The sequence below is a fragment of the Rhinolophus sinicus genome, linkage group LG18 (genome assembly GCF_036562045.2).
Source record: "Rhinolophus sinicus isolate RSC01 linkage group LG18, ASM3656204v1, whole genome shotgun sequence".
Lineage (NCBI taxonomy): Eukaryota > Metazoa > Chordata > Mammalia > Chiroptera > Rhinolophidae > Rhinolophus > Rhinolophus sinicus.
Window position 1 is genome coordinate 715,345 of NC_133767.1, and position 26,099 is coordinate 741,443.

At 53.9% G+C, this 26,099-nt stretch overlaps 1 protein-coding gene across 1 annotated transcript; it reads right to left on the minus strand.

The window, feature by feature from the left end:
- Positions 1-261: 261 nt before the first annotated feature.
- Positions 262-25,992, minus strand: LCMT1 (leucine carboxyl methyltransferase 1). Its single transcript, XM_019750199.2, has 11 exons — positions 25,721-25,992; positions 18,440-18,531; positions 17,174-17,295; positions 13,298-13,374; positions 12,647-12,708; positions 12,110-12,212; positions 9,236-9,356; positions 6,115-6,216; positions 5,225-5,316; positions 2,095-2,192; positions 262-457 (listed from the first exon to the last, which is right to left on the minus strand). Exons 1-11 carry the CDS (start codon positions 25,828-25,830, stop codon positions 414-416), a joined length of 1,023 nt encoding a protein of 340 aa, XP_019605758.2. The 5' UTR covers positions 25,831-25,992; the 3' UTR covers positions 262-413.
- Between the last annotated feature and the right edge of the window lie 107 nt (positions 25,993-26,099).

Genomic DNA, 26,099 nt, shown 5'->3' on the forward strand with positions numbered 1-26,099 from the left:
GCCATCACGCAGCCTGCCACAATGACTGAGGGAAGCACTTCACAGGCTGGTCTGGTGATGGCAGAAACAGGAGCAGAGCTCAGCAGCGGTGGCCTCGGGTCAAGGTACAAGGTGTAACGTCACGTGCCGCAGACAAGAGTACACCACAGAGTCCCATAAAGGACCAAGGGCACGAGCTGCGTCTGACTCACAGGTCAGGACCTCTGGCTTCACTCAGGCTCAGGAGAAGCACAGCCACCCAGCAAAGGACCGGAACACAGGCAATGGAAACGTAGGTTTATTTAGAGGACAAATCAACAGAGCGGGAAGTGCTGTGACTGCCCTAGTGACGGGTCTGGGGTGGGATGGGCCAGCAGACGAGGCCTGGCTGGCGCTCGGGAAAGTCCAGGAAGACCAGGGCCTTCAGCATCCACTCAGCCCGAGCCTTGAACAGATGAGTACGTGATCTCCTTCAAACCTGAGGGAGGAAACACGCAGACGCTGTAAAGAGACTCCCGGCGTCGAGCAGAGCAAGTAGACAGGTGCAAATGCCACCTGCCAGGCCCCCTGGACCCCCAGGCCCCCAGCCCAGTGGCCGGCTTGGGCACAGGCCACATCCGATCATGGCAGCTCTGGTGTCCTGCTTCGTAAGATGAGGCTTCGCAAGGAAGCCCATGTCAGGCGAGGCTGACTACAGGGTGGGAAGGGGTTGAGAGCACTGCAGGGGTGTGAGCTCTGCAGCAAACGCCAGGCGCGCCCTCCAGGAGCACGACGCAGCAGGTGGGGCAGACCCAGCCCTTCAGCGCAGACATACAGGGCTGACGGCACAGCAGCCCGACAGAAGTGGGGGCCAAAGAGCCCCACGCAGGACAATGCCTGATACACTGTCGCTCTGCAGAAACTAACATCTGCTCAGTAGGCTCAGGGACAACCCACATTTCCAAAGGCTGGGAATGGCACAAGTTCATAAAGCCACTAGGGTTACGCTTGCCGAGAGTTTTCACAGCAAGGAGGAAACTCGTGCTGCAACATTAACTTGAAAAGACCTCGAATCAAAGCTACACAAACACATACATTCGCTCTGCTAAAAATGGAACCAGAGCTAGAAAAAAAGGGGGACAGAGGGGGCAATGAGAGGCTCTGAGAGACGGGCTCTGGCGATTTTTCTTTCTTTGCCACACCTTTTCAAAGTTCCCAATCTCTACTAAAAATTACATTGTTTTTAAAATGGGCTGGGGGGGAGGATAACACTGTATAAAACCCAGTAACACATGACTGTAAATCAAAAGCAAACTGAAAAGGGTTTTGCTCCGGTGCACAGCTGAGTGAACAATGAAGTCGTGGAATAAGCCTCAGAAGGCTCGGGAGCAGCCTCGTGACCACCTGCCGTCTCCACCGGGGACACAGCTCTCGCCTGTCACCTTCTGCTTTGGACAGCGGCCCGTCTAAGGCTGGGTGCCACCGACGCGTCTGCAGGAAGCTAGAGCAGCTACAGCGTCCAAGACCAGAGCCTGCACCTAACAGGGCGTTCGCAGGGCTGGGGAGATGCCCGAGGGCGCCCCCGGCGGGAGCAGGACCAACGTGGGCAGCTACGAAGGAGGAATCGGATCAAGACCAAGGGAACAGGGAGGAAGAACAAGGACCGGGCACTCTCCCTGCGGCCCTACTGTGCCCGGCTGGGACACTGGTCCCGAGTCTCAAGGGTCAGGAGGGAGAGACCAACACACAGCTGCGTGGGTTTGTTAGAGGCAACGGCCTGTGTGTTCAACAGCGACTAACCTGCTGACCAGCTGGTTAAGATAAACATGGTCACTTTTATTAAGATTGTTATTTTAAACTCTCAAGGTCTCCTACCTTCCAACTGAGGAAACGCCACAGCCGACCAGTAAAGCGTCGCTGGTTGGCTGGTTCTGGCACACGGGCCCTACCTGACCGGCTGTCCGGCACGTGGGCTCTAACACACAGGCTGTGACATGACAGCTAATCCTGGCCACGCGGACGGCACACACGTGTGGTCCTCTAGTTCTCTCCGGCTGCAAGTCCCAGCTACACCTCACCGCCTTTGCAGGTTAAAAGCCCCCAGGTTCAGGTGAAAACAAAGGTGAAAGCAGGTACCTAGCTCGCGTCCTCCTTTGGTGGCCCAGCAGAGGCAGTAATGCTGCATGAGCTGCTCCAGAAGCTCCATTTCATCCAGGAACTCGAGGCCCTCTATTCTGTGGGGGGGTTAGAACAGAGCAACACAAATGGAAACAATTCCAAATGATACAGGCTCAGTGAAAAGAGGCTACAAAATGGCACGTACGGTATGCTTGCAGTTTGATACATTTTTATGGACAAAAAGGAAAAAGTTCCACAAGTCAACACACAAACTAGAAAAAATTATTTGCGTTACAAATGACAAATGGAAGATCTCCCTGCTATGCTATTGCACTTGAATAAGAAAAATGTCAAAAATTCATTTAAAAGATGGGTGGGGGTGGGGAGATGGATGAAAAGGGGAAGGAGAATCAGAGGTTCAAACTTTTAGCTATAAAATAAGTCCCAGGGATATAAAGTAACCACGGGGAATACAGTCAATAATATCATAATAACCATGTACAGTGAAGGTGGGTCCCACACTTAGCGTGGTGACCACAGCGTAAGGTAAACGTTGAATCACTGTGTTGTACACCTCAAACAAACATGTTACATGTCAACTATACTTCCATAAAAATGGGCAAGCCCAGTTCACTGGAAAAGAAAAACAAGAGGTTTTCCATCATTTATGAGCAAGAAATAGAAACTGAAAACAAAGTAACTTTCCAACCATCAGATGGACAACAAGGAAAGGCTGACACATTCTCTAGAAAGGGCTCGGGGCAGAGGCGCTCGCCGGCGTCACTAGCGCGTCACGCAACGGGACAGCCTCTCTGGGTTTACGTGTGCACCTGTCGCTCAGCAGTTGTGAAGCGTTTACCCTCAGGCACAAAGACCCGTGTTCACAGCCCAGTGCGGCAGCCTCACAGCTGCTGGGCAGCAAAAACCAAAACCCTACAGACGGGAAGAGCTGGCTGGCCACACGAAAGCACAGGCGCACAGCAAGAGACTCGCAGCCGTTTAAAAGGCCAGGGCAGGTCTGTCTGTACGTGGTGACATGGAACAGCCTCCAGGACACACCGGGGAATTTAGGAATAAGTGGCTTTGTCAGCAACATGCACAGCTGACTACCAACTAAAGGAAGAGTCAGGGTGCACACGCGCATAGGTGAGGAAACAGGGGACCTGGCCACGTGGTCATCTGGAGAGAGAAGGTACAGGCAGACAGTGGGATGAGGGCTTCTTTTCACTCTATACTAATTCTTCTTTTTTTAATCAAATGCTTGTATAATTTTTTTTTCAAAAAACATTTTAAGTGTAAACGTTTAAATATATATACACACACAAACACACACAAACGTATGAAATAGCTTTTTTACATTGTTGTTTTCGAAATATGCACACACCATGGGGATAGAATTCAGGCATTTCCAAAAAAGTATAAAGAAGAAAATAAAAAATGATCCATGTTCCCACTCTTCACAGCAGCATTTGCTAATGTTCTGGTATTACCACTGGTCCAGGAGGTGTGTGTGTGCACGTGTGTGTGTGCACGTTTGTGTGTGAATGCTTGTGTGTGTACATTTGTGTGTGCACGCTTGTCTAATGCGAGACTCTCTAGCCATAAAGTGCTTTGGCTCCTTCCTAACTAATCAGAAGACGTCCAAGACAGGTTTCCGAAAACCAAGTTCTAGAAGAAAGCAGCACCGTAACAGGTGGGCAGTACCAGGTCAGCTACCAGGAGACACGAGATGGTGACACTGCTCATGAGAACGTGGGCTCCACACGCAGGCCGAGGCGTGGCCTGTTTTGATCACACACGGCACACAGTAGGCATTCAGCGTCTGTTAAATCAACAGGCCTGCCTGAGGCCTCTTCTCATGCATCTGACAAGAGACCCTGGAAAATGTGGACACAGCACTTGGCACTCAACAGAGCTGTGGGGACCGCTCAGCCTGGGGTGGGCAGACCCGAGCCGCCGGCCTCTGCTGGGGACACATGTGGTGTCTCCAAAAGGCCACGGCAACACGAGATGAACGACCGCCCAGAAGGTGCCCCCTCGTGGCCAATGCCAGGTGCGCCTCCTCCCTGGGCACCTAGGACTTCTCCATGACAGAGGCCAGACCAGGGCTATGAAAGTCGTCTGGACTCACAGCAAGTGAAAACCAGCCCATGGAATGGAAACCTCTAGAAGGACCCAGGAAGCACTGTCCTGGCCACAGAGACAGCGCAGACCCTCCAGGCTCTGAGGTACAGACTTGGAAAGGGTGACACTGCTAACAGGTGACGAAGTTCTGTGGAGGAGCAAGAACGAAGGTTCTTCTCACCGTCTCGCAAGAGACCGGACCCTCCAGCACCTCACACCTGAGGTCGCCCAAGACAAGAGACGCACAGGACCGTTACCTGAAGAAGACCCGCTGCCACCCACCGTGCAGACAGCTGTGTGGGGAGCACCCTCCAGAGTTTTCTGGAAGAGGGCAATGAAAGCAGAGCACACGCACCACAACTAACCCCACACACGCACGTATCGCAGGAACGCTGTGCACCCCCAACAGGCTGTGTAACCCTCGATGCTCTGATTCATAAAGATAAATACAACCTGGAGTTCGGGTCTTTAAAAAGGAGGGTGGTCTGCAGACTAATACGCGTAACATGACTCTACTGATTCAGAACACAGAAATCTGTGCATCAACACAGCTTTCTCTGCATACGCGTAGGAAGAGATGCCCCGCCCCAGCTCTCTGAAGGGTGCAGCTGAAAAGCACACCTAGTACACACTCCATGTGGCCTGAAAAGGGCTCGAGAGCACATTGTGTGTATTTCTTTATAACGAGAGAAAAGTCCATTTAAAACTCCGTGAGCAGACTCTCCCCTTGTAGCAGCCCTCAGGCAACCTGGTTCTCGTCCCACCCCCACGCTCACCCCCACCCAGGGCTCGTGCCAAAATCCACCTCCCAGGCTGCTCTGGGAACTGTCCAGGTGTCACTGCTTACTGAGTAGGTCACCGTTTTGGCATAAACCCCATCTGGGTCACGAGCTAACGAGCTGCTCTCAGGGTCCCAGCAAGGTCCCACCGGGAGCTGGTGGCCCGTTTCACAGCGAGTCTAGCAGGCGGGGGTGGTTTCCGTGTGAAGGCGAGGAAGCGGGGCCGCGACCCCCGCACACCGTACCTGCTGACCTCGGCCCGCGGCAACTGGCTGTACAGCTCCATCATGTCCACGGCGGACGCAGCCTCCCACCCGTTTGACAGGAGCCGTTCCTTCTAAAACGTGTGGGCAGAGAATGGAGAACTCTCGTCAACCAGGTGCCCTCTGAGCAGGTGGGGTCTGTCACGCCTCCTCTCACAAGCCCGCCTGGCTCGTCTCCTCCTTCTCATTGTCTGGGGTTCTCCACTGACCACTCACTGCTACCTACTTAAATGGGGCCGGGCTGGGAGGTGTCTCTCCTGCCAAAAATGACGTCTTTAAAAAGAGGGGGGACTATGATAGATTCCAAGAGATTTAGGGAAATATCGGCCAAAGTGTGGATCGTGTTTGCATTGATTCCAATGTCCCAACTATCAACGTGTTTTTAAACAACTGGGGGAACTGAACGTGAACTGGGTGTCAGACGCCACGAGTTACTGCCGATGTCACATGGAGCCATGATCACGGTCTCGTCACTGTCCTGGGGGACGAGGCCCTACTGGTAGGAGACTCACACTGACGTGTTTATGGGGGAAAGGACATCCTGTCTGTCTTTGGCCTTAAAACATTCCAACGCCACTACCCACAGAGACTTGGAGGGGCGGGGGGATAAACAGATCAGCATTTGCAAACCATTAACTACTGAAGCTGCATGACGGGGCACGGGGCTCCCTTCACTGCTCCCTGTACTTTTCTGCTGTGTGAAAAACTGCAGACTAAGAGGCTGAAGTAACAGGGTGGGGGAAACACGTCTTTTCCGTGGGAAAGAGCCTGGGTCCCAGCACGGTATGACTCAGTGGCCCACGTCTCACGTTCTCTGACACGCGAGGGGTGGTGGCTGAGGGCAAGACAGGGCGTCCCGCCCGCGGTCTGACCTGCGACTCCAGGGACTTGCAGGTCTCCACGCCCGCCAGGTCACACTGCCGCCTGCGCAGGTTTTCTATCATGATGTGTCCAAAACGGTCGCCCATGTTCACCTGCAGGGACAGGAGGCTGGGCATCAGCACGCGGGCTTCCTCTCCAGGCACACAGGACACGACACCCCACAGGGACCAGGCCAGCCACGGCTGTCACCCAGGCCAGGCAGTGGGAGGGCAGCCACCATCAACACTGCCTGTGGCCTCACGACCCACTGCCACCAACCCCTCCCGCAGATGTGCCTGCACGCGTGTGCAAAGGTACAGGCTGCTCACTGCAGCACCGTGCAGAATAGAAGAACCTGGAACGAACTCAAATACCCATCACTTGGGCTTAAATAAATTCTGGTAGGTTTCATATAATGAAACAGTGTAAAGAGACAAAAACAGGAAAGGAACACATACATATATATAAATACAGATACGGAATGAGCTCTAAGATCAAAGAACTCTTGAAAAATAAGACACAGAGGAATGTGGACAGTATTCTCCCATCTGCCTTTAAGAAAAAAAAATCTCTACATTAATGTGCGCATAGAAAAATTCTGGAATCTGGCAGCACTGCTTCCCAGGGTAGAGGGCTGAGGTCTGGGGTACGAGAGACTAAATTTTCCTTGTCTACCCTTTTGTACTATTTGATTTTTTTTAATTCTGCATGGGGTATTACTTTTGAATAAAAAATCAAGTTTCAAAGGCCATAATCAACACGCCACAAAACATAACCTCATGTGCACTACTATAGCATATACAATACAGAGTGCACCAAAAAAAGTACACACATTTTAAGAAAGGAAAACTGTATTAATTGTAATACTCAATATATAGCAATAACAAAAAATAAACACAAGTCACGTTTGACTTCTGCAATTACAAGAGGTGCTCAAAGTGGTTCCCATCAGCGTCCTGACACTTCTGATTATGGCGAACTACTGCTTGAGCATAGATAACATTCTCTTAAAATGTGTAACTTTTTTTTGGCACCCCCACATATATACATTGTTACGTTGTCACATGTGCTACTGTAGCACATACACACTTTTACTCTGTCGTATGCACAGTAATAAAAACTCATCACTAACAACACGGAAAATGATTCTCCGAGTTTGTGTGACGACAAGGACCAGTGGCACGCTCTTTGCTGGGTGCGTAAAGCTAGGTGGCACTGGTCACAGAGCACACCGTTCGTTCAGGGAACAGGGGTTTTGTGATGACATACGCTGTCGTTTCACTGCCTCACTTGAGTCCTGGCCTGACGTTTAACAGCTGTGAGACCGCAGACAAGCCGCCTACCCGGGTGCCCTGGTCCCGTCCGGGAAACCACGACAGTCCGAGGACCCACCTTGTGGGGTGTGGTGACGATGGAGTTAATGTATGTGAGTCTTGTTGTGCCCATGCAGAGTCAGGAGAGTCTAAGCATTTGCTGTCATTGTGACCGTTACAGAAGCTACTGTCGTCCGTGTAGCTGTCATCGTAAACTAAGTAGGAAGTCATGTAAGGCATCGAGCAGCTGACACGGGAGGATGCGATGGGCCTAGACTTGTGGGAAAACTATGGAATGAAGGTCCATGTATGTTATTCATGAAGTGCAGGTGGCAGGTGGTGTGAGCAGCTCAGGGCCAGCTGCGGACACGCTAGAGCAGCACGCTGCCGGGCCTGCTCCAACGACAGGATCCCCGGGCAAAATTCACTCAGCCCGCCACATCCATCTGGTGTTGGATAAAGGCTCGCTGAACGGAAGGACACCCAAATGAAGCCAGGTGGACAGAGCAGTACACACCCGACGTGTGGGGAAACGGGGAAAGCAGATTCATTTCCCCCAGGCGTGGTGTCCTGAGAGCAAGGACAGCTCCCAGACCTTATTCACACCAAGAAGGAAAGACCAAGGAGGCCAGCTGCCCACATATCCACTCACCAGGACTGGAGAGCTAGTGTGAGGACCAGCCCCAGGGAAAGAGGGAAGGAAGGAAACCAACCAGCCCGGAGCCACTGAGAGGGGGGGACGAGGTCAGGAGGCCAGGGTATAGCCCTAATGTGTCAGGATTGCATAACCTCGGGCAAGGCCCTCCCTGGACTGCTCTCATCTGTAATAAAATTTAGAAATAAAATGAGGGAAGATAGAATCAATAAAACTAAAGTAAGACAAACAATAAAAAGAACGAGCCCATATTCAGTGCTTCTCCTGTGCCCACAGCGAATGCCCATGACAACCAAGAGCCCAGGGAGCTGCCATCAGCGGCCACCACACATTCACACTCAGGGCAGCGTGGTAAATGCTGCTGCACGTTAACCCATTCACTCCTCACAACGACCCTAGCAAGTCGGGACTTCTGTTTTTAGGTGAGGACACGGCCCAGAGAGGTTGTGTGACTTGTCTGGGTCACACAGCTGGGCAGTCTACTTCCCGAGCATGGACTCCCAGCCCCCAAGCAATTCTGCCTACAGTCACCCAGTCAGTAATAAGAACGAGAGCTAAGAGTCGGGCCTGGCTGGATGGTTCTGAAGCTCTGAAACAACCCTTTCTGCACTAGATCAGAAGACGGAAACAGCGGCCAGGGAACCAAACTTGGTGATTTTCCAAATCAGGGTTTTCTATATTAACATCCTGCATTTCCAACTTCTCCCGAAAAGCTGGGTCTTCCGACAACCCTGGGCCCAGGCCCCCCCCCCGCCCACATGGTGACGACTGGCTGGGCCTGAGCGTGGCTGCTCCCGTGCTCCCGTGAGACGGGACATCGATGCTCCCTCACCCCCACCACCCGACACCGCTCACCTGCCCACCTCCCTCCGTCTGCACCACCCGAGCCGGCTGCCCCTGCTGACCACAGCCCAGGCTCCTCCATCATGAGCTCTGACTCGACAGGAAATACGAGAAAGTAGGAACTCAAAGACTCTTACAAGGGCCAAGACAGACGTTCCAAAACCTCTGGCTGAAATCTAGCAGGAAGTCAGGAGTACTGGGCCCGTTGGCATCGATTAATAAAGAAAACGTGTGTGTGTCCGGAGCAGAAGGACGACCATGAGTGGGGGCTTCCAAGGACCAGCAGAGTCCACGGCCCGTGCCCCCCTCACCTGTTCTCACCTGTTCATAGTTTACGAACATGGCTGTCCCAAAGCTGCTGGCCGCCCACTTGATCAGGTTTGCAGACTGCTCAGGACTCATGTAGACCAGCACACACTCGGTTATCAGGAGCGTCGGCAACCTGGAGGGGAGAGAAAGCAGCACGTGAGCCTCCAGCAGCCGGGGTTCCAGGTGAGCACGTGCGGTAATGGGCGGGCACGTCAGGCCCAGGAGAACAGGAGCGCCACACGAACACTGCGTCATGGCACGTGACACAAGTGTGACACCATCGCCACCCCAAGTCTGATTCTGTGCAAAGGTGAGCTGCGAGCAGCGGTTCATCTGCTGGTGAAACATGTTCAATGGCTATGAATTCTCCTCCACCCACAGGCAACACGAAATGGCAGCTCCGTCACTCAAGAACTGGGCTCATGTCCCTCCCGTGGAACCCAGGTCAGCACGAGCTCACGGTGGCCCAGGGGACAGCAGCAGGCACAATGCAGGGAGCAGCTTCACCATCACTCACACACACGCTGGCTCTCCTGCTGGAGGAGGGGACAAGGAGGCAGCCTACGCACGTGCACGCGTGCACACACACATGCACACATGTACACACACGACTGAACCCCAGGGGACCTCAGCTAAGCCTGCCCCAGCAGCAAAACCGCCCGGCTAAGCCCAGCCCAAACTGCCAACTCAGACTCCCGGGCAAGGGAACTGCGAGTCGAGTCGTTTTAAACCACTGAGTCTGGAAGGATTTGTTACAGTCAAGAGCTGACTGATACAATGTAGAAATGCTGGTATTTACTCCTGTAACAGAATCTAATACTTCTTATATAAGTTTTTACCATCAGGAATTGAAGACGTGAACAGTCTTCAGAAATGATGTTATTAATTAGTAGCATTCTGACTTACCAGACCCGAAGGGCTGAACAAATTATGAAACAGGAAAAGCAACAAACTCCTACGTCAACATCTAAAAGCCTTAATTTTTGAAAGAGGTCACAGATTTAAAAACAACACAACAAAGAAAACTGCCCCTCTCAGATAACTACCAAGCAGGAGAGGTCAGATAGGAAACCGGGTACGAGTCCCAGAAGCAGAGGACCCCAGGCCTATGATTTGCAGCTCTCACCAACCCACTGATGCTCGCTCACTCACGCGCCCAGAAAACCAGTGCTGACCTTGAATGTGAAGACGTCCCTCCCGCTGTAAGAACACACTACAGCCCACAACCTGTGAGCCGTATCAAGGGCTCCCCAAAGCAAGAAGAGGCATGACTACTCGTCACAGGGCCCTGGCATGGCTCTCTGAATACTCGGTGAGACAAGCACGCAGAAAATGAAGCTGGAGTGACAGCAGCGGGCCCGTTACAGCCGTGCCTAACATTTGGGCGGGCGGGTACCGAAATCCTGACGACGACGACCTGCTGGGTGACTACAGGCTAAACGCGGAAACAAGAGCTGCATAAGCAAAAGGTGTAGAAAGGTCGAGCTTTCACCCCTGCACTTCCCTGCCTTTGCCGCCCAAAGCTCACCTGTTTGAACCTGCCTTTACCCGCCTTCCTCCCCTCAGAAGAACGGGGGTTCCCTTCCCCCAAGGCTGTTAGCCTCAGTCCGCACTCTGCACCCTCCCCCTCTCTCTAGCGAGGGTCCCCCAGCTGCCAATTGCTTTAATCGTTTGCCACTTTAATCGTTTGCCTTCAATTTATTCTTTAAAATGACATCCCATGACTGTACCCTGCCTTCAAGTTACTTCCTTGAATTACTTCAAATATTCTTAAAAATGTCATCTTCACACACCCCCACCAGGAGGCTGTGTAGACGTGTCTCTGCCTCCCGCTAACTCCTACTCCAGTCTAACCACGGGCAGCGTCGCTGTGCTAAGCCCCCCATCTCTGTGCTCCTGTGCTCCCGGAGGCCCCTCTCTCGAGAATTTGGTCTGAAGGCTTCCGGTCCATTTCAATAGTTCTTGTGATGTCTCGTGATGTATATAAGGGATCATGAAAATACACTTCGCACTTTGGGGGGGGGGGCGGCGTTGCTATCACACTACACATCTGCTATCACACTACACCATTACTCTGTACCCTGCCTGCTTTTTCCACTCAGCATTAAATCTGGAGCTCTCCATGCTGACCTAGGCCAGGCCGGCAGGTTACATGCTACTCAGCCACTCTCCTCCGAAGGACATTTAGGTTGTTTCTCATTTCCAGCTACTGAAAACGGTGGCAGCAGTGAACGCCCTCCTGTGCATATGTGCAGGGGACACACCTGGGACTGCAGCTGCCCTGCCTGTGGGTCACACAGAAGTACTTCTGGGGTGCACCTCCCCACGGCCGTGCCAAGTTCACTGCCACCAGGGTTGCAGAACCGTCCCTTATCCCACGGACCTTCGTCGGCACTTGAGAATGTCAGACTTTCACATTTTAGACCAGTTGGTGGGAGTAAAATGGAACTTCATCTAATTACTACTGAGGGTCAGTACCCTTTCCACGTGACATGCAGTTTCTGCTTTGAGCTGCCTGGTCATCTGTTCTGCGCCCATTTTTCTGTGGAACCTTTTCTTTTTTTTACAGTAGCTGCTCTTTATATATTAAGGATGTAGCTAGTCCTTTCTTTGTACATTGCCGTTGTATGCTTCTATGTACACAATTCTCTTCTCTCAAACTGTTTATACTACATGTCAGGAATTTACACAAGCAATACAGGTGATTTGGGTGTAAAAACAGACTTGAAAAATAGTGCTTCTAAAACATTTCAGAAAATGACTACGTAGCAACGAAATAATTGCAGAACAAAAAACGGGACGTGGTATCACACTGCACTTGCAGCCAGCCTTATCTCGTGTTAGCATGAAACCACAAATGTGAAAGAGATTAAAAAACAATCTCACTGTGTATTCATGTTACATTTCTTTAGTTTCTCTTCCAGTTCAGGTATGTCGCGGAGATCGGCTCCAATGATGGCATATCTCTTTGAATCCAACATGTGTCCATCTGCAAATACAAGCAGACATCATCTCAACAAAAATTAATTAATCAAGAGATTATAATTTCAGTGGATACAGTTTCTTCAAAATGAAATTCTCTGTTTTTCTCCATTATAAAAATATACTCTCATCATTTTGAAAAATCAGATAAAAGGAGGGTGAAAAATTAACTAAAATCATGCCTTCTAAAGACAGCTTTTAGTGTTTTGGAGTGTAATATCCCAGACTTTTTTCCTTTGTGCTTAAACTCATATGCACAACACAAACACAGCCTCTCTCTCTCTCTCTCTCTCTCTCTCTCTCTCTCTCTCTCTCTCTCTCTCTCGCGCGCGCGTGCGCGCGCGCACACACACACACACACACACCATCTTTAAAAAGGAAAGCGGGAAAAGGCCAAAAGACTCACACAGTCCTTGCATTGCTTGGGTTAAGAATACTTGCCGATTTGAAGTGGGCCCTCTGAATGTAACTCTACAATAGGTTTTGACAGGACAGGCTTGCACCTATGAAAGGTGGGAAAGAGGAGAAAGGTGAGTCAGGTGGCTGAGTGACCGCAGAAACACCGACAGCATCTGTGAACATGACCAGCCTGGATTGCCACGGTGGGGTCTCCTGTTCAACTCCGTTTGACCCGAGGCACATACAATAAAACATCAGTGGGCACAGGCCTCGGCTTAGGTCCGCTAAGCATTACACTCAGAATTTGACTCGATCACAAACTGATCATGAAACAGTCGGACTCAGAAAGAGCCGAAGACAGGCTAGCAAGAAATTTCTCCAATGCGCCAGTGTTTGTCAAGCCTCTCTAGTTTCTGTCTTCTTCTCAAACACAGTTTTAAAGACAGCTACTGTTCTCACAGATAACTGAAAAAGCTGACTCTTACTCAGACCTAAAGTTCAGTAACATTTATGTGACAACTCCCCTGATCAAGAATACACAAATCAGAAACCAGAGAGCCGAACTTTCGGCCTCCCGACAACTGCACAGATGCCCCAGGAAGCCACGTGGCCTGAATTTGGAGCCTCCTTCCTCTCCCTTCACGGAGTCTGTCCCGCGGAACTGGCTCCGACCCGACCAGAAGCCACACTTACTTGATGCAATGAAGCTTCCTGGTGACGATCGTTGGAAAGTCGACCTCAAAATATTTCCTTGGGAGAAGACCTTGATCCTGAGAAAACACAGTGAGCTTTATAATTCGTTGTTCGCGTGCACATTTACAGACCATCTACACACACCAAACAGGGGGCCCTGAAGAGCGCTGGGCACCGAGAGTTTCCAATCAGGGGAATCACACAGTCAGGAAGGCACTTAGGTCACTTAGGTCTTAGCACGGAGAACGGACAGAGGAAAAGGTCAGGCAGTCACTGTAGTCGCTGGGTAAGAAGACAAGGGAGCCTGCGGCGGGCAGTGGCCGCGGGATGGATGGAGGTGGGAGCAGGTGCTTTGGATGTGGGGCACGACAGCATCTGTCAAAGGCAGCTTGGGACCGAGCGGCGCAGGTCTGGGAATCAACATAAGCAGTGGGTGTGGCCAGCAGGTTGGGGGTGAACGAAAATGAAACAGCCACTGTCTGAAAGCGTCACAGGTAATGAGGGCAAGTGTGACCCAGTGACCCACGTGTCTGAACAGTGGGGCACAGTGGGTGGAAAAGGGCAGGTACTAGCGGGGGCAGGGTTCTATCCCAGCCCCACTGCGGGTTTGCTGGGAGGCTTCCGGGGTCACGCAACCGTCTGGGCCAAGGTTTCCTCATTTGAAAAGTAGAGAAAATGGTAAGACCTCATGAGTTGTGAGGGTTAACGAGGAAACACATGAGTGACACTCGGACGCATGCGTCATTATGTACAGACACAGGTACGTAGGTGTGAGCCCTGCCTTCCCGTGTGAAAGGCACACACACACTCACACACACGGCCCTGCTTCCCCCTCTGCTGGCCCCAGACCACCCAGTCGCCCACGGCCATCCCAGCACTGTCCCCAGCCCCGCCCTGTCCTGTCAATCAGCCAGCCCCACCCACCATTTTCGAAGGCACGGGTCCCCTGGGTGCTGTCACCACCTGTGCAGACAACACTTGTATAACAACAACCCTCCGTCTCGGTCTGCGACTCTCTTCACCCCCTAAGACTTAGCAAGAAGCCAGGCGCGCCTCACCTGGCCGCCTGCCGGGTCTCCCCGGGTGCTCTAAACACGCTCACGCCCACCTGCACCTCAAACCCCAGGAGCACGGAACCACGTGTTTAAAAAATGATGAAGAAGAAGAAGGTTGGTGAGAGCCAGAGCCTGGTGGTACATGGGGTGAGAGTAAGGATGACACCTGGGCACGCAAAGGTGACAGAAACAAGAGGCGGAGAACAGGTGACAGGTTCGGAGGGCAGCAGACCCCTGAGCGCTGTGGAATGGGGCACAAGTCATGGGCGATCATTTCCTAGTTGGAAGGGGACCCTGTAAGACAGGCACCAGGCTTGTGGGACCCGGCTGCTCCCAGCCACGTGGAGCAGGGCCCTCAGTGACAATGTGAGGGTCTGGTCTGGGGAGTGGTGGCATGAGGGGCAGAGAGACAGACAAGATGGTGTCCTGACGTCTGCGCTGACCTCAGTCGGGCTAAGGAAACACTCCTGGAGGACGCGTGCAAATACCTTCCGCTGGGGGACTCTACAGCTCCTCTCAAGGACTTGTCTCCCAGGGTATAAAAGGGAAGGTGAGTGTCACATTCCAGAAGACAGTGAGGACAATGCACACAGGTGACGAGGAGGGCAGAGCACCCTGCGTCGTCTCTCTGGAAAGCCCTGCGCGCTCCCCAAGCATCTGCTCCCTCGCCCCTCATGAGGATTCCGAATAAGAGGTCACCATGGGGCTCTCCAGAGAAGACGTCCCCTCTCCCGCTGTCACGGCTGTGGGACTGAGGCTTTAATGGTTCTCTGTGGCCCTGGGGACACTCCACTTCCACGTGGCTCATGTGTCACAGGGGCAGAGGACACCCAGGATTGTGTATAACGCCCAGAGAGCAGCCATGGTACCCCCCCAACTCAAAGGGGACCCGACGTGGCCGACGGCCTCTCAGGCCACGCAAACGGACCCTGCTGCCCCCACGTACCTGACCCTTTGGTTGTGCACAAGCGGAATTCAAGGGACACCATGAAACTGGGGCCCCATAAGGGGCTTCCCTCACCCTTTAGTCTTTATGACACTATCGGCCTTCCCTGGTCCCACTCTCGCCCGCCACCAGAGACGGGGTCCTCAACCGTCCAAGCGGTCTCAGGCCCTGGGAGCCGTGACCGAGCTCACACAGCAGTGGCAGCTTCGTCTCGGCTGGTGCAGCCAGGGGACCCCTGATGGGAGGGCATCAGACAGCAAAACTGATGACACAGTTTTCACGGCTCTCCCAGGAGCACGTAAAACAGGAATTAGCAAACGTCTGTGAAGGGCCAGAAAGGAAGCATTTCGGACTTTGCAGGCCCGCTGGTCTCTGCTGTCACAGCACCAAGGCAGCCATGGACAGAGGCAAACAAACGGGGATGGCTGCGTCCCGGGAAACTTTAGTCACAAAAGCAGGAGGCGGGCCGGATTGGCCCATGCAACCTCTACTCCAAAGAGCAAACAAGCATATATTGCTTTTTAAAAAAGAGGAACTTTGGATTTTTAAAAAACCCTTTTGAGCAACACAAAACTTCCACAAAGGACTTTCATAGCCTGTGCTATTCTTCCTTCCATCCTCACTGTGGACGGACAACCTTTCTCTTGGAAGGGGCACGGAAGCCTCGGGGTCCCCCGCTCAGGTTTATCAACTATTAACCCGCCGACAAGACAGGGAAGAAAATACCATGTGACCACATCAGAGGGTCCCAGCCCAAATGGGGGACATGCGCAGGGGCCCGTCCACCAGCCGCACGTCCGGGTGCCTGCTCCACTTCCTTCTGCCACAGCACTGTCACCTGCGGTGACCCCCAACAAACACAGGGTGTCACAGAGGACAGAAGGAGCGTGAGTGTGACGGGCTAGAACCCAAAGGTTGGGCCACGTGCCAAGGCCATGGGCGGTCCCTTGTGGGGAAGCCACGAGCCCTTCAGCCCCAACTGTGGGAACCCCCTCAGTGAGCTCTCTGTGAATTCAGGGGTCCTGGGTGTGAAGGCACTTCAGCAACGTGCGTTAACCATCCTGATGGAGAACCGGGCCCAGCAGCCAGGCCTGAGGCCGCGTGGAGGCTGCTGATTTCCCGCACAGTGAGCGAGGCCTTCTCATCGGGTGAGCTGAAAGGGCTGGGAGCTACGCAGGCCGGGCTGCACCAGACACACTAATTTATCTCCCTGTACGTCTCAGGGAATCTGGGGACACGCACATCCCATGCCTGCTACACAACTGACCTCAGAGAACCAAGAGAAGTCTGTACACACCCACCAGACAGGAAACGCTGTCAGTGAGGTCGCTGTAGGTAAGAGGTTTGGTGGTAAGGTTCCGGCCCAGGAGTCGCAGGCCTGCCGTTCAGTGCCAGTCCTGCCACCACCTGGACCCAAGCCCCTCACCTGTCAGTGAGTGTGGCTGAACCTGCCCCTGGACCCTAACGGGGCAGCTAGGGATCATGTCACCATCACCCCACTGTGCAAGCCGCCAAATTCCACCCAAGACCCTGTTGTGCCGACAGCAAAATGTTAGTTATCATCCAAATTACAAATGCACGTCCTCGGTCTCAGCGCTGCCACTGGTGGAATGTTTCCTCCTGATACATCTCCACACGTGCAGAGGGAAACATACACTCGGATGTTTGTCATAACCCGGTTTGTGACAGCGAAAGACGAGACACAACACACAGGGGCCATGACGTGTGGCCTGTGGGGACGTGCCAGCCGCTGGGGACAGGGTGGGACAGGCCGCCACAATGTCCCTTTTAACATATTTTTAAATTTTTGGAACCAGGTGAACACCTTCAAAACCTCAAATGCAAACCGCTGGGGAAAGAGGAGTTTGATCTGACCTTTAAAGTCCAGAAGGTGGTGTCCATCCCCGCCCCGAGGTTGATAATTTGACAATGACATTCTGTCTTCCGCAGAAACGCCTTTATAAGCTGACTAATGCCGTGGACTCGAGCAAAATACCCTGAGAAAGAGGCAGAGAAAAAAGCTGTCGCTCGCTTGGTGGCGACAGAAAGGGCCCCTCAAAGCGGCAGGAACGGGACACAACCCTCTCCTGTCTTCTTCAAGGTCACGGTGTGTCTGTGGACTTTCACATTTGCTTCCTTTTTGTTTTTAAAGCCATTGAACCAAAGGAAGCACAGTCTATTTAACGGTGGAGTTAACTATATTAAGAAAACATCGTACAAGTGTGCTCACGAAAGACATGGTTTTACATCAAAACATGGGAGCTAAACCTTCCTCTGGGAAACGACCTCTTGGAAACTTGACCTCTGGACCTTGCCCGTGGCTACAGAGAAAGCTGCTGAGGGTTCTGGTCAAACTCAAAACTGCAACTTCTGATGGGAAATAATATTTTTCGGTCAGGAAATTGGGCAGATGAATGTCAGCACGAAGGCTGGATTTCTTCTCACACTCCTTTCATTTCCATCTGCACGAGGGCATCAGATGGGGGCGGGGGGCCAAAGCCCAGGGCGGCCTGATGAAGGGCCCTGTTAGGCTTAAGGCCTCTTAGCCAGGCCTTGCCCAGGTTTACAATGCCTGGTCTCACCCTCAGCTCAAGGTCAATACCACGTCCTTATTCTCAGGAAGCCCCACTTTAAAATGTCTTTGCGTTTCTTATAGATCCTTCCTCTAGGATCCAACCTGCAGGGCCAGGCCTCCCTGCGCACACAGAACTGTTGTCATGCGGCCGACGTCTCGACCTGGCTGAGACTAAATCAGGCTGCCTCGCTGCCGGAAGTTACTGGCACAGTCCAACGGGGTTGCCAATGATTTAAAAAGGCAACAAAAAGTATCCCATCTGTGAACAGACAGTTCACAGTGAAAGATGTATAAATGTGAATGTATGAGAATGCTCCTCAACCTTCCCGCAAATAAGAGGAATATAAAATAAAATTACTCCCAGATACTACCGGCATTTTTCAAGTATCAGATTAGCAAAGATTAAAAAGGTGCGTAACACACAGTGTTGGTGAGGATGTTGGGAAATGAGCCCTTCCACACACTACTGGCCCGAGTGCACACGGGAACGCTCTTTCTAAGAACGAACCCCTAAAACTGCAGGCCTCTCAGCTGATGAGCAGATGCTGGGGAGAAAGTGCACTTGCCTCTGTTAATCTCAGGGGCCTTCCTTTCTTTCGACAGGCGCACGAGATGCTGGATGTAAGGGTCGTCCCAGTAGCCAATGCTGACTGCAAACCTGCAAGGGATGACAGAGAAGGCAGGTGAGTGGGGTCCGCGGGTTCCGGCCAAGGCCACGACCAAACGCATCGACCTCACACAGCCGACAAATGCCCAGTCAGTGCACCGGACACACTACGCAGACTCATCCATCCATCTTTACGTTCCCATCCGCGTCCCATCACGTTTCCCACGGTGGCCGTTTCTCACCTCCATCTTTCCTCATGTCACTAATTCCTTTCCCAGAACACTAGACAACCTCACCCCATACTTCACAGAGACCTGCAACCATTTATTCACTCAGAAAACTCACTAAGCAAAGCTTGGAGTGTCCAGAGGAAAGAAAATGCAAAACGACTTGGCAAAACCCACCAGTGACACCCTGAGTGTCTTAGCTGCCAGTCACCGGCATCCGCATGGCGGTCACAGTGGGGAAGCCAGGAACAAATAAACTAAACAACTGCAACGTGGAGAAAGCCGTGGTAGCCAACCTCTCTCGCCCCTGGTCTACACTGCAAGGAGTCCAAGGGTGAGCGTCCGAGCCTGGGGGCTGAAGCCCGGAGCACCCTGGGAGGCTCTGGCGAGCATGAGCGGGGCAGCCGTAGGACCCAGAGAAGACAGGGAAGGAACCTGGGCCCCAAGGCCACACCACGTCACTGAGGGCCTGGGGCTGCTCTACCGCCCGAAGGATATTCTGTGAGATGATAAACGTCCACACTCATTTCCACGTTGCTTAGTAAGTAAGCGGAAATTTAAGGTGTGTGTGTGTGTGTGTGTGTGTGTGTGTCTCAGATGCGGTCTGAGCCCCAGAAGCAGGTCTCCCCGCTTTCCTTTCTATCCACCAACAAGGCTTCCTGCCTTGACAAGCCCTGATGCCGTAGGGGCTGGTTCTGCAGAAGGATGTCCGCACCGTTTGCGCCCACGTTTGCACGACCACGGACGTGTGTAAGGAGGCACGGGCGGTCTCACTGCAGCCATCAGCGCAGGGGCACACACAGCGCTCGCCACCGTCTGCCACAAGCCCAGACCGTCCACGGAAAGCGACCCAGAGCTTTACAAGGGCAAACTGCTCATGGCCCAAACTGTTCTACACACACTGACCCACTGAGATCAATTTCATAGTTTGCAAACCTGAATTTAAAAAATGAACTCAAATACAGCGAGATAGAAAATACCAGCATCTGCACACTAAGGGCTAAGACTGTTTTGTGAAGCTTTTGTTTCACGTGTGTGCTGGGGAAATCATCTTTTTTTCCATTGTGATTTTGATGAACAAGTTTTCAAAGGAGTCACTTAGTGCCATCTAGTGGTAAAAGCCACATTGGCATTGAAGGGAGCCGGGTAGTCATGAGAACACACAGCAGGTTAACGGCTGGAAGGGGCCTTGAAATCGACCCAGTCCACCCGACAGCCTGTGCACACGCGCCTGCAAAGACCACCCAGGGAGAGTGACAGTGTCATCTCAGCACCTGGATACTGCGAATCCAGCTCTGCAGCCATCTCCATGGCAGCCTGGCTTCCCAAAGCCCCGAGAACAGCCCCCCCATTTCACGTTGAAAACCCAGAGAACCAAGACGCTAGCCTGGGAAAGGCCTTAGGGCGTCCCCCGCTTTCATTCGCCCACGGCTGTCCCCACGCATTCACAGACCACGCCCTCAACTGAGCGTGACTTAAACCAACCCGCTCTGTCGAGTCCGCAGGTCTGATGTGCCGCCTGACATTTCCTTCCAACACACACACTAATAACTCACTTGCTACAAAAATTTAGACCGTCTGTCTCTGGACCACCTGAAACCATCTTGCATTCCTCCCACGGGAAACACTGTCCAACCACCTGTCATCCAAGGAACACGCTCTGGCTTTGTCCTGCTGCCCTGCACGTCCGCTGCAGCAGCAGAGGCTTTGTGAGCAAGGTGGGGGTGCCCCACAGGCATCTCTCCATCAGGACTCAGATGGGAAGCCCCCGTCCCCCCCACACACCCCCTCCAGACGTGGATGAAGGTTCACGATGGCCCCAAACTGGACGCATCTCCGACCCCAGCACCGGTGAGCAGACGCACAAGCGGTCACACAGCGTGACAAGGAGAAGCGCCTTCCACTGACAAACACCCTCTCCCAGCCCAACGTGAGCCAGGCTCCTCTGGCCCCTTCTCGGCGAGGCCCTGAGGGTACAGTGTGCCTGAAAGACCCAGGCCCTCAGGAAACTGTCCCCTTTCCTGCGAGGTGACCCAGTGACCGCTGGCATGTCCAGGGGCATTATTCAATTTGGTTGAGAAAGCAGATTAACTGGTATCGTTTTCACAGGGCAGCTGCAGCCTCACAGCCCTGGTCTGCTTCCTAAAACATACCGACCGCTCAAAACCAGTGAGACAGAAAAGTGGATTGTTGAGACCTGTCAGGTGGTGTGACCTCGAGCGCCTGCATTCAGCCTGGGCACGTCGGCCCAAGACAAGCACTTAGGGTGTCTGCAGAGCCCTGGGCACTGAGGTGGCCACGGGCCCTGCTTTGTGTCGTGGGAAGTCAGACCGGGCGCCTGCATTACAACTGCCTGCCCGGCCACCACAAAGCAGACGCACAGGGTGTCACGAGATGTGCAGCGGGGCGTGTGCAGGGCCTGGGGGTCAGACAGGCCCCCTGGGAGGAGCGCCCGGAGGGAGCCAGAGCCCGGGGCTCCCCCACATCGGTCTGTGAGGACGTTCTCTCAGCGCCACCGTCAGAATGAACCTGGAGCCTGCCGGTCCTGCTCGTCCGCCCACCTGATGCAGCCCCGGGCGCCGAGCACGCACGGAGCCCAGCTGCCCACTAACTGACCCCGCCTTCCATCCTCGCCCTGCAGTCTGCTCTGCACAGAGAAGCTGAAATGTCCCCGTGACAACCAGTCAGGCCACCTCCGTCTTCAGTCCAAACGACCCTCCACTCCAGCCCGTGGCTCCCACCTCCAGCACCAGTCAGGTCCTCACACGGCCTAGAACACATGTCCCCACGGCCCCAGGCGGCAGGTCAGACCAGCTCCTGCCAGGGCCTCTGGACTCTGCTGTTGGCCGGGGACACGTTTCCCCGCACACGTGCCCCCGTCTCTCCCCAGCACCGAGCCAGCTCAGGGCGCCCTCCGGGGCCACCTCACCTCCCACTACAAGGCCCCCCAGCACTCCCGCGGCACCCGCCCTGTGACGCCCCAGATGCTCTGCCTCTGGCCAGCGGCTCCTCGGACAGGTCTCCGGGCGCCCAGCAGGCGCTCAGCACAGACGGGCAGGAACACAACTGGTCTGAGGCCTCCAGAAGCCCCCTGGCCAGGGAGGTGGGGAGAGGAGGATGCTGAGGCCCAGAGGCCCCAGAGGAATGTGGGTCTTTTTCAAACAGCAACAAAAGCCTTCACACTAGGGAGCGGCAGGACCAAGCATGCCTTTCAGACCTCTCACGGCAGGAGACCCAGATTTGGGGGACGTAAGCGCACGTGGGAGGGCTCAGCCGGTAGAAGGAGCCAGCGCTGGGGCCACAGACGACCTTCGTTCGGACTGCGCCGGCAGAAGCAGGGGTGGAGGGAAGCAGGCAGATGCCAGACATACTCAGCAGATAAAATCAAAGGTCTGGGTGAGTGATGGCGGAAGGGGCTACGTGAAAGGGCAGCTTCAGGGTCACACTACCTGGTTCACCTGTGAGCTGAATGGCCAGTGGCACCTTCACTGAGTTGGGGACGAGGGTGGTGAGCAGAACGTGGGAAGGTGACCCTGAGCACAGTTTTAGAAATAATGACTGAGATGATCCTGAGACATCCAAGTGGAGACGTGCTGTTGGCAGTGAAACTTCCAGGGCAGCAAGACCAGATCACAAACGGGGCAGTGAGTCAGGCAGTGTCCGGAGGTGAACCAGGTCTCAGGTAACCAAGTGCTACGATGTGAGGTTCTGAAAAATCACCCCGGCCACTGTACGACCACTTGGGTGGGGAAGGGGCGCGCCTAGAAGCGGGAGGAACGATGTGGACGCCCCACAATACACCAGGCGGGCCGGGAGCCCGGAGCAAGCGCTGCCGCATGGGGAAGAGAAAGGAACAGGCTGAGGGGAGTTTTCCAAAACACAGCCCCGATCATGGCGGCTCCCCCACGCCCAACCCTCCGGACCGTCCACACTTTGTTCTCTGCCAACGTCCCCAGAATCCCCTCTTGGTATCCACTCCACCACCAGCGACGAGACCCCCTAACACCCCACTGTGCTCAGTCTCTACGCTACTCAGCTCCCACGATTTTCCTCTGCCTGGCGACATTTTTTTGTCTTTTTGAGACTCGCCTCCCCCACTGTGAAAACAGAAAGGCAGTGCTGACATCCAGGCACTGGCCCGGCCCCGATGTGAGCCCTGTTCTGCTGTCGGTGTCACCTCGCAGAACATCAGCAGCAGAAGGTCACTGCAACAGTGAGAAGTGAGACCAGACCCCACCACGTCATAACTTTATCTAAACCGAAAACAGCAAGGCTGGCACGCCACCCACAAAACGGCAAACAGCCGCTATGAGGGTCGGTGGCTCCTTTACGAGTTACAGCGCTTGTCTCACTGTCGTCACGCCTCCTTCCAGAAAGACCGACTGAGCGACTCGGTCACAGAAGCACCCCCGCCTGCTGTCCGCACCCGGCCCAGAGCGAACCCCTGCTTCCTCAAACTCGCCCCCAAGTTATCCAAGCAAAACGCAGATCCTGTTAAGTTCTTTCTGGCACCCGCTCACTGACAGGCTCCACAGCCCCGGGACGTCAGTTCTCCCTCTTACAATGATCGACCCAACTTGATTAACTACAGGAGTGTTTCTCGTGGTCTCTGCTGGAGGACGCCGACAGCTGGCACCAGAAGGATGGTTAAGTTCCTTGGAGGGAAGGTAGGGGAGTGCCAAACTGCCGGCTTCCATTTTTTGTGAAGCCAAACCCACAACATCACTCACGTTATCTTGGGAATGAAGCGAGGGTGGGGTCGAGAAGTGTGAGGGAAGCTAAACAGTCTGAAGAACGCATTCTGGAGAGCAGGACAGTGCACTGAGCAGTCATACCCGACTGGTCATTCTCCGGAGACGGGCACAGGGGAGGCTGACACGAGCCTCCTGCTGTGTGATTTCTACCACCCACGTTCAGTGTGAACAGGAAGTCTGGTTCAAGCAGGGTTTGGGGTTTACGAGGACCGAGGACCCGGAGGGTCAGGGAGAAAACGGTATTGCCAAGAGAACTCCTGAATGACTCACTCTGAGCTCTACGCTCATCCGAGAGGTAATGGACTAGAGGAAGCATCTAAAGGGTGGAGAGAACCATGGAGGTCCCGTGGAAAAATATGCTGAGGGCAAAGCAGAAACAACTGATCCAGCCAGCTGGAAAGAAGCGTCCAAAAAAGCTTCGACGAAGTGTATCTGATGGCGAATATCTCTGGTCTTCCCAAGCCGGGACCGATCCCAGAAGCTTCTGGTTCAGTGGGTCTAAAGCAGGCCCCAAGCACCTGCTTGTTAAAAAGCCCCACAGGCCATGCTGCTGTGCAGCTGGGGTGGGAATTAAAGCGTTCGATTCTCTGCAGCTGCAAACCCAAACTTCCCCTACAGGACTCGGACGACTGTAGACACAGAGGGCCCTGGAAACTGAGGCAGAGAAGAGCTGAAATGATAAAAACTATCCAACAGAGAGCCAAAGAAAACCAAGCTCTAGTCCTCTTTCTGCATACTTTTCTCTGTACCTGGACTATTTTATAGCTAATTTAACTAAGCAAGTTTCCAAAAAAATAAAATAAAAGTTACAATAAATAATGAACAAACTATGGAAAAGCATTTTACTTCCCTCTGATAATTCTGATGGCACTTCAGATTCTCTTAGCAAACAGCAGTCAATATGAGAAATATTACTTCTAATACAACAGCACCTAACAGCTGGAGAAAAAATAAAGTTGGTGTAATTCCTCCACATTCACAAACGTCACCAGGGACGGCCTCCAAACCTTAATTCTTATGCACGTATTTATCTGTTTCTTTAATCCACCACCACTAACGCATACTCCATGCCAGACACTGACCTAACATTAAATGCCATTTAACCTTCCCAGTCACCGGTGACGTGGGTATTCTTACCATCCTGACTTTACAGATCAGGAAACTGAGACACAGACTGGTTTAGTAACTTGCCCAAGTTTACACAGCTAGTAAGTGGCAGGGCTCAGACCAGTGTGACCGTGGCTCCCGAGTCTGTGTTCTGAAGCACGAGGCTGACAGTCCAAGAACCCACAGGAGTGCAAGGCTTCATGCCACACGCTGGCTTTCGCCACCTTCCTGTCCCCTCTGGCCCCAGCGTCCAGGGCTGTTCAGTTGTGCTGACAGCCCACACCCCTCCCCTGCTCTCCCTACACACTCCACCCTCCTACCTCCCTATTTTGTTTTAGCCGTTTGTTTTTAGCTTAGACCTCACCACCTACATTACAAACGCCAGTGGCACACCAATTCTCAGCGCTCCACACCAAAGTGTAATTACGTATTCATGGGTAATTATTCGTTTCCTCTTTTCCAACTAGGCTGTGAGTATACCAGGCACCATCCATCTTCGTCATCAGGCGTGTGTCCCCAGTCACTGATTCCCCCCCAGCCAGCGCGCAGGAAGGGCCTAAAACAAAGTATGGAGGACACTCAAGTCTGGCGCTTTCCTTCCCATGCGCTCGGGAGTGTGACACACGCGTGTAATCCCAACGCCCCTCCCCCCACTCCACCCCTCACAGTGTGGCCTCCTGTAGGTCGCACACAGGTAAGAGCGCTGGGAAGTACCAGCTCTGCACGTAAACATCATGTGGCCCTGGGCAGGTCGTTTCCCCCCGACTGGCCTGAGTTTCGGGTGCACAGTGGGGATCGTGACAAACCCCCGCCCCCACGGAACGTAACCTACGAAGAAGGGGGAGCCCGCACGTCCCCTAACCCACGTGTGTGCTTCACGGCTGTCTCTCCAGCCAGACCTCAGCTCCGCGGGTGCCCGCCCGGCTCCGCGCCGCACCCCAGACACCGTACCCGGCTGGCCCCGTGCCTGGCACACGGCCCACGCGGGACAACCAGGAGTCGCACCAGGGAGCCCCCGCCGTGTGCGCCTCCAGGGGCCGCACGAGCTGACCGGCGCCTGCGGGCGTCCGAGCGCGTCGCTCAGACCCAGCCCGCCTCCCCGGGGCCCCAGCCGCCCGGGAGGCCGCCCCGAACCCCGCGCCCCGCACGCACCTCTTGCACATAGAAGCATCTTCACAGGTGCCGCGCACGCCCTCGTCGTCCGTCTCGGCCGCGGAGGAAGAACAGGAGCTGAGCGCGGGCTTCCGGAGGCTAGCGGCCATGGGCGTGGAGGTTCCGGGGTGCTGCGCCCACCCCGGACATGGAAGCGGGGTCAACAGCCGCCGGGGAAGGAGCCAGTCTCGGGGACCGCAGGAGAGAGGGGCAGGGCTGCACCTGGCTCAGCTGGCGCGGCTCAGTGACGCCGCCCACGACCGCTGCCCCAGCAACCTTCGCGCTTATTGGCGCCTCTGCCCAGACGCTCATTGGGCAATTTCCCCGCCCCCTCAGCCCGCGGAGGTGATCATTGGACAACTCCCTTGGCCCCGCCCAC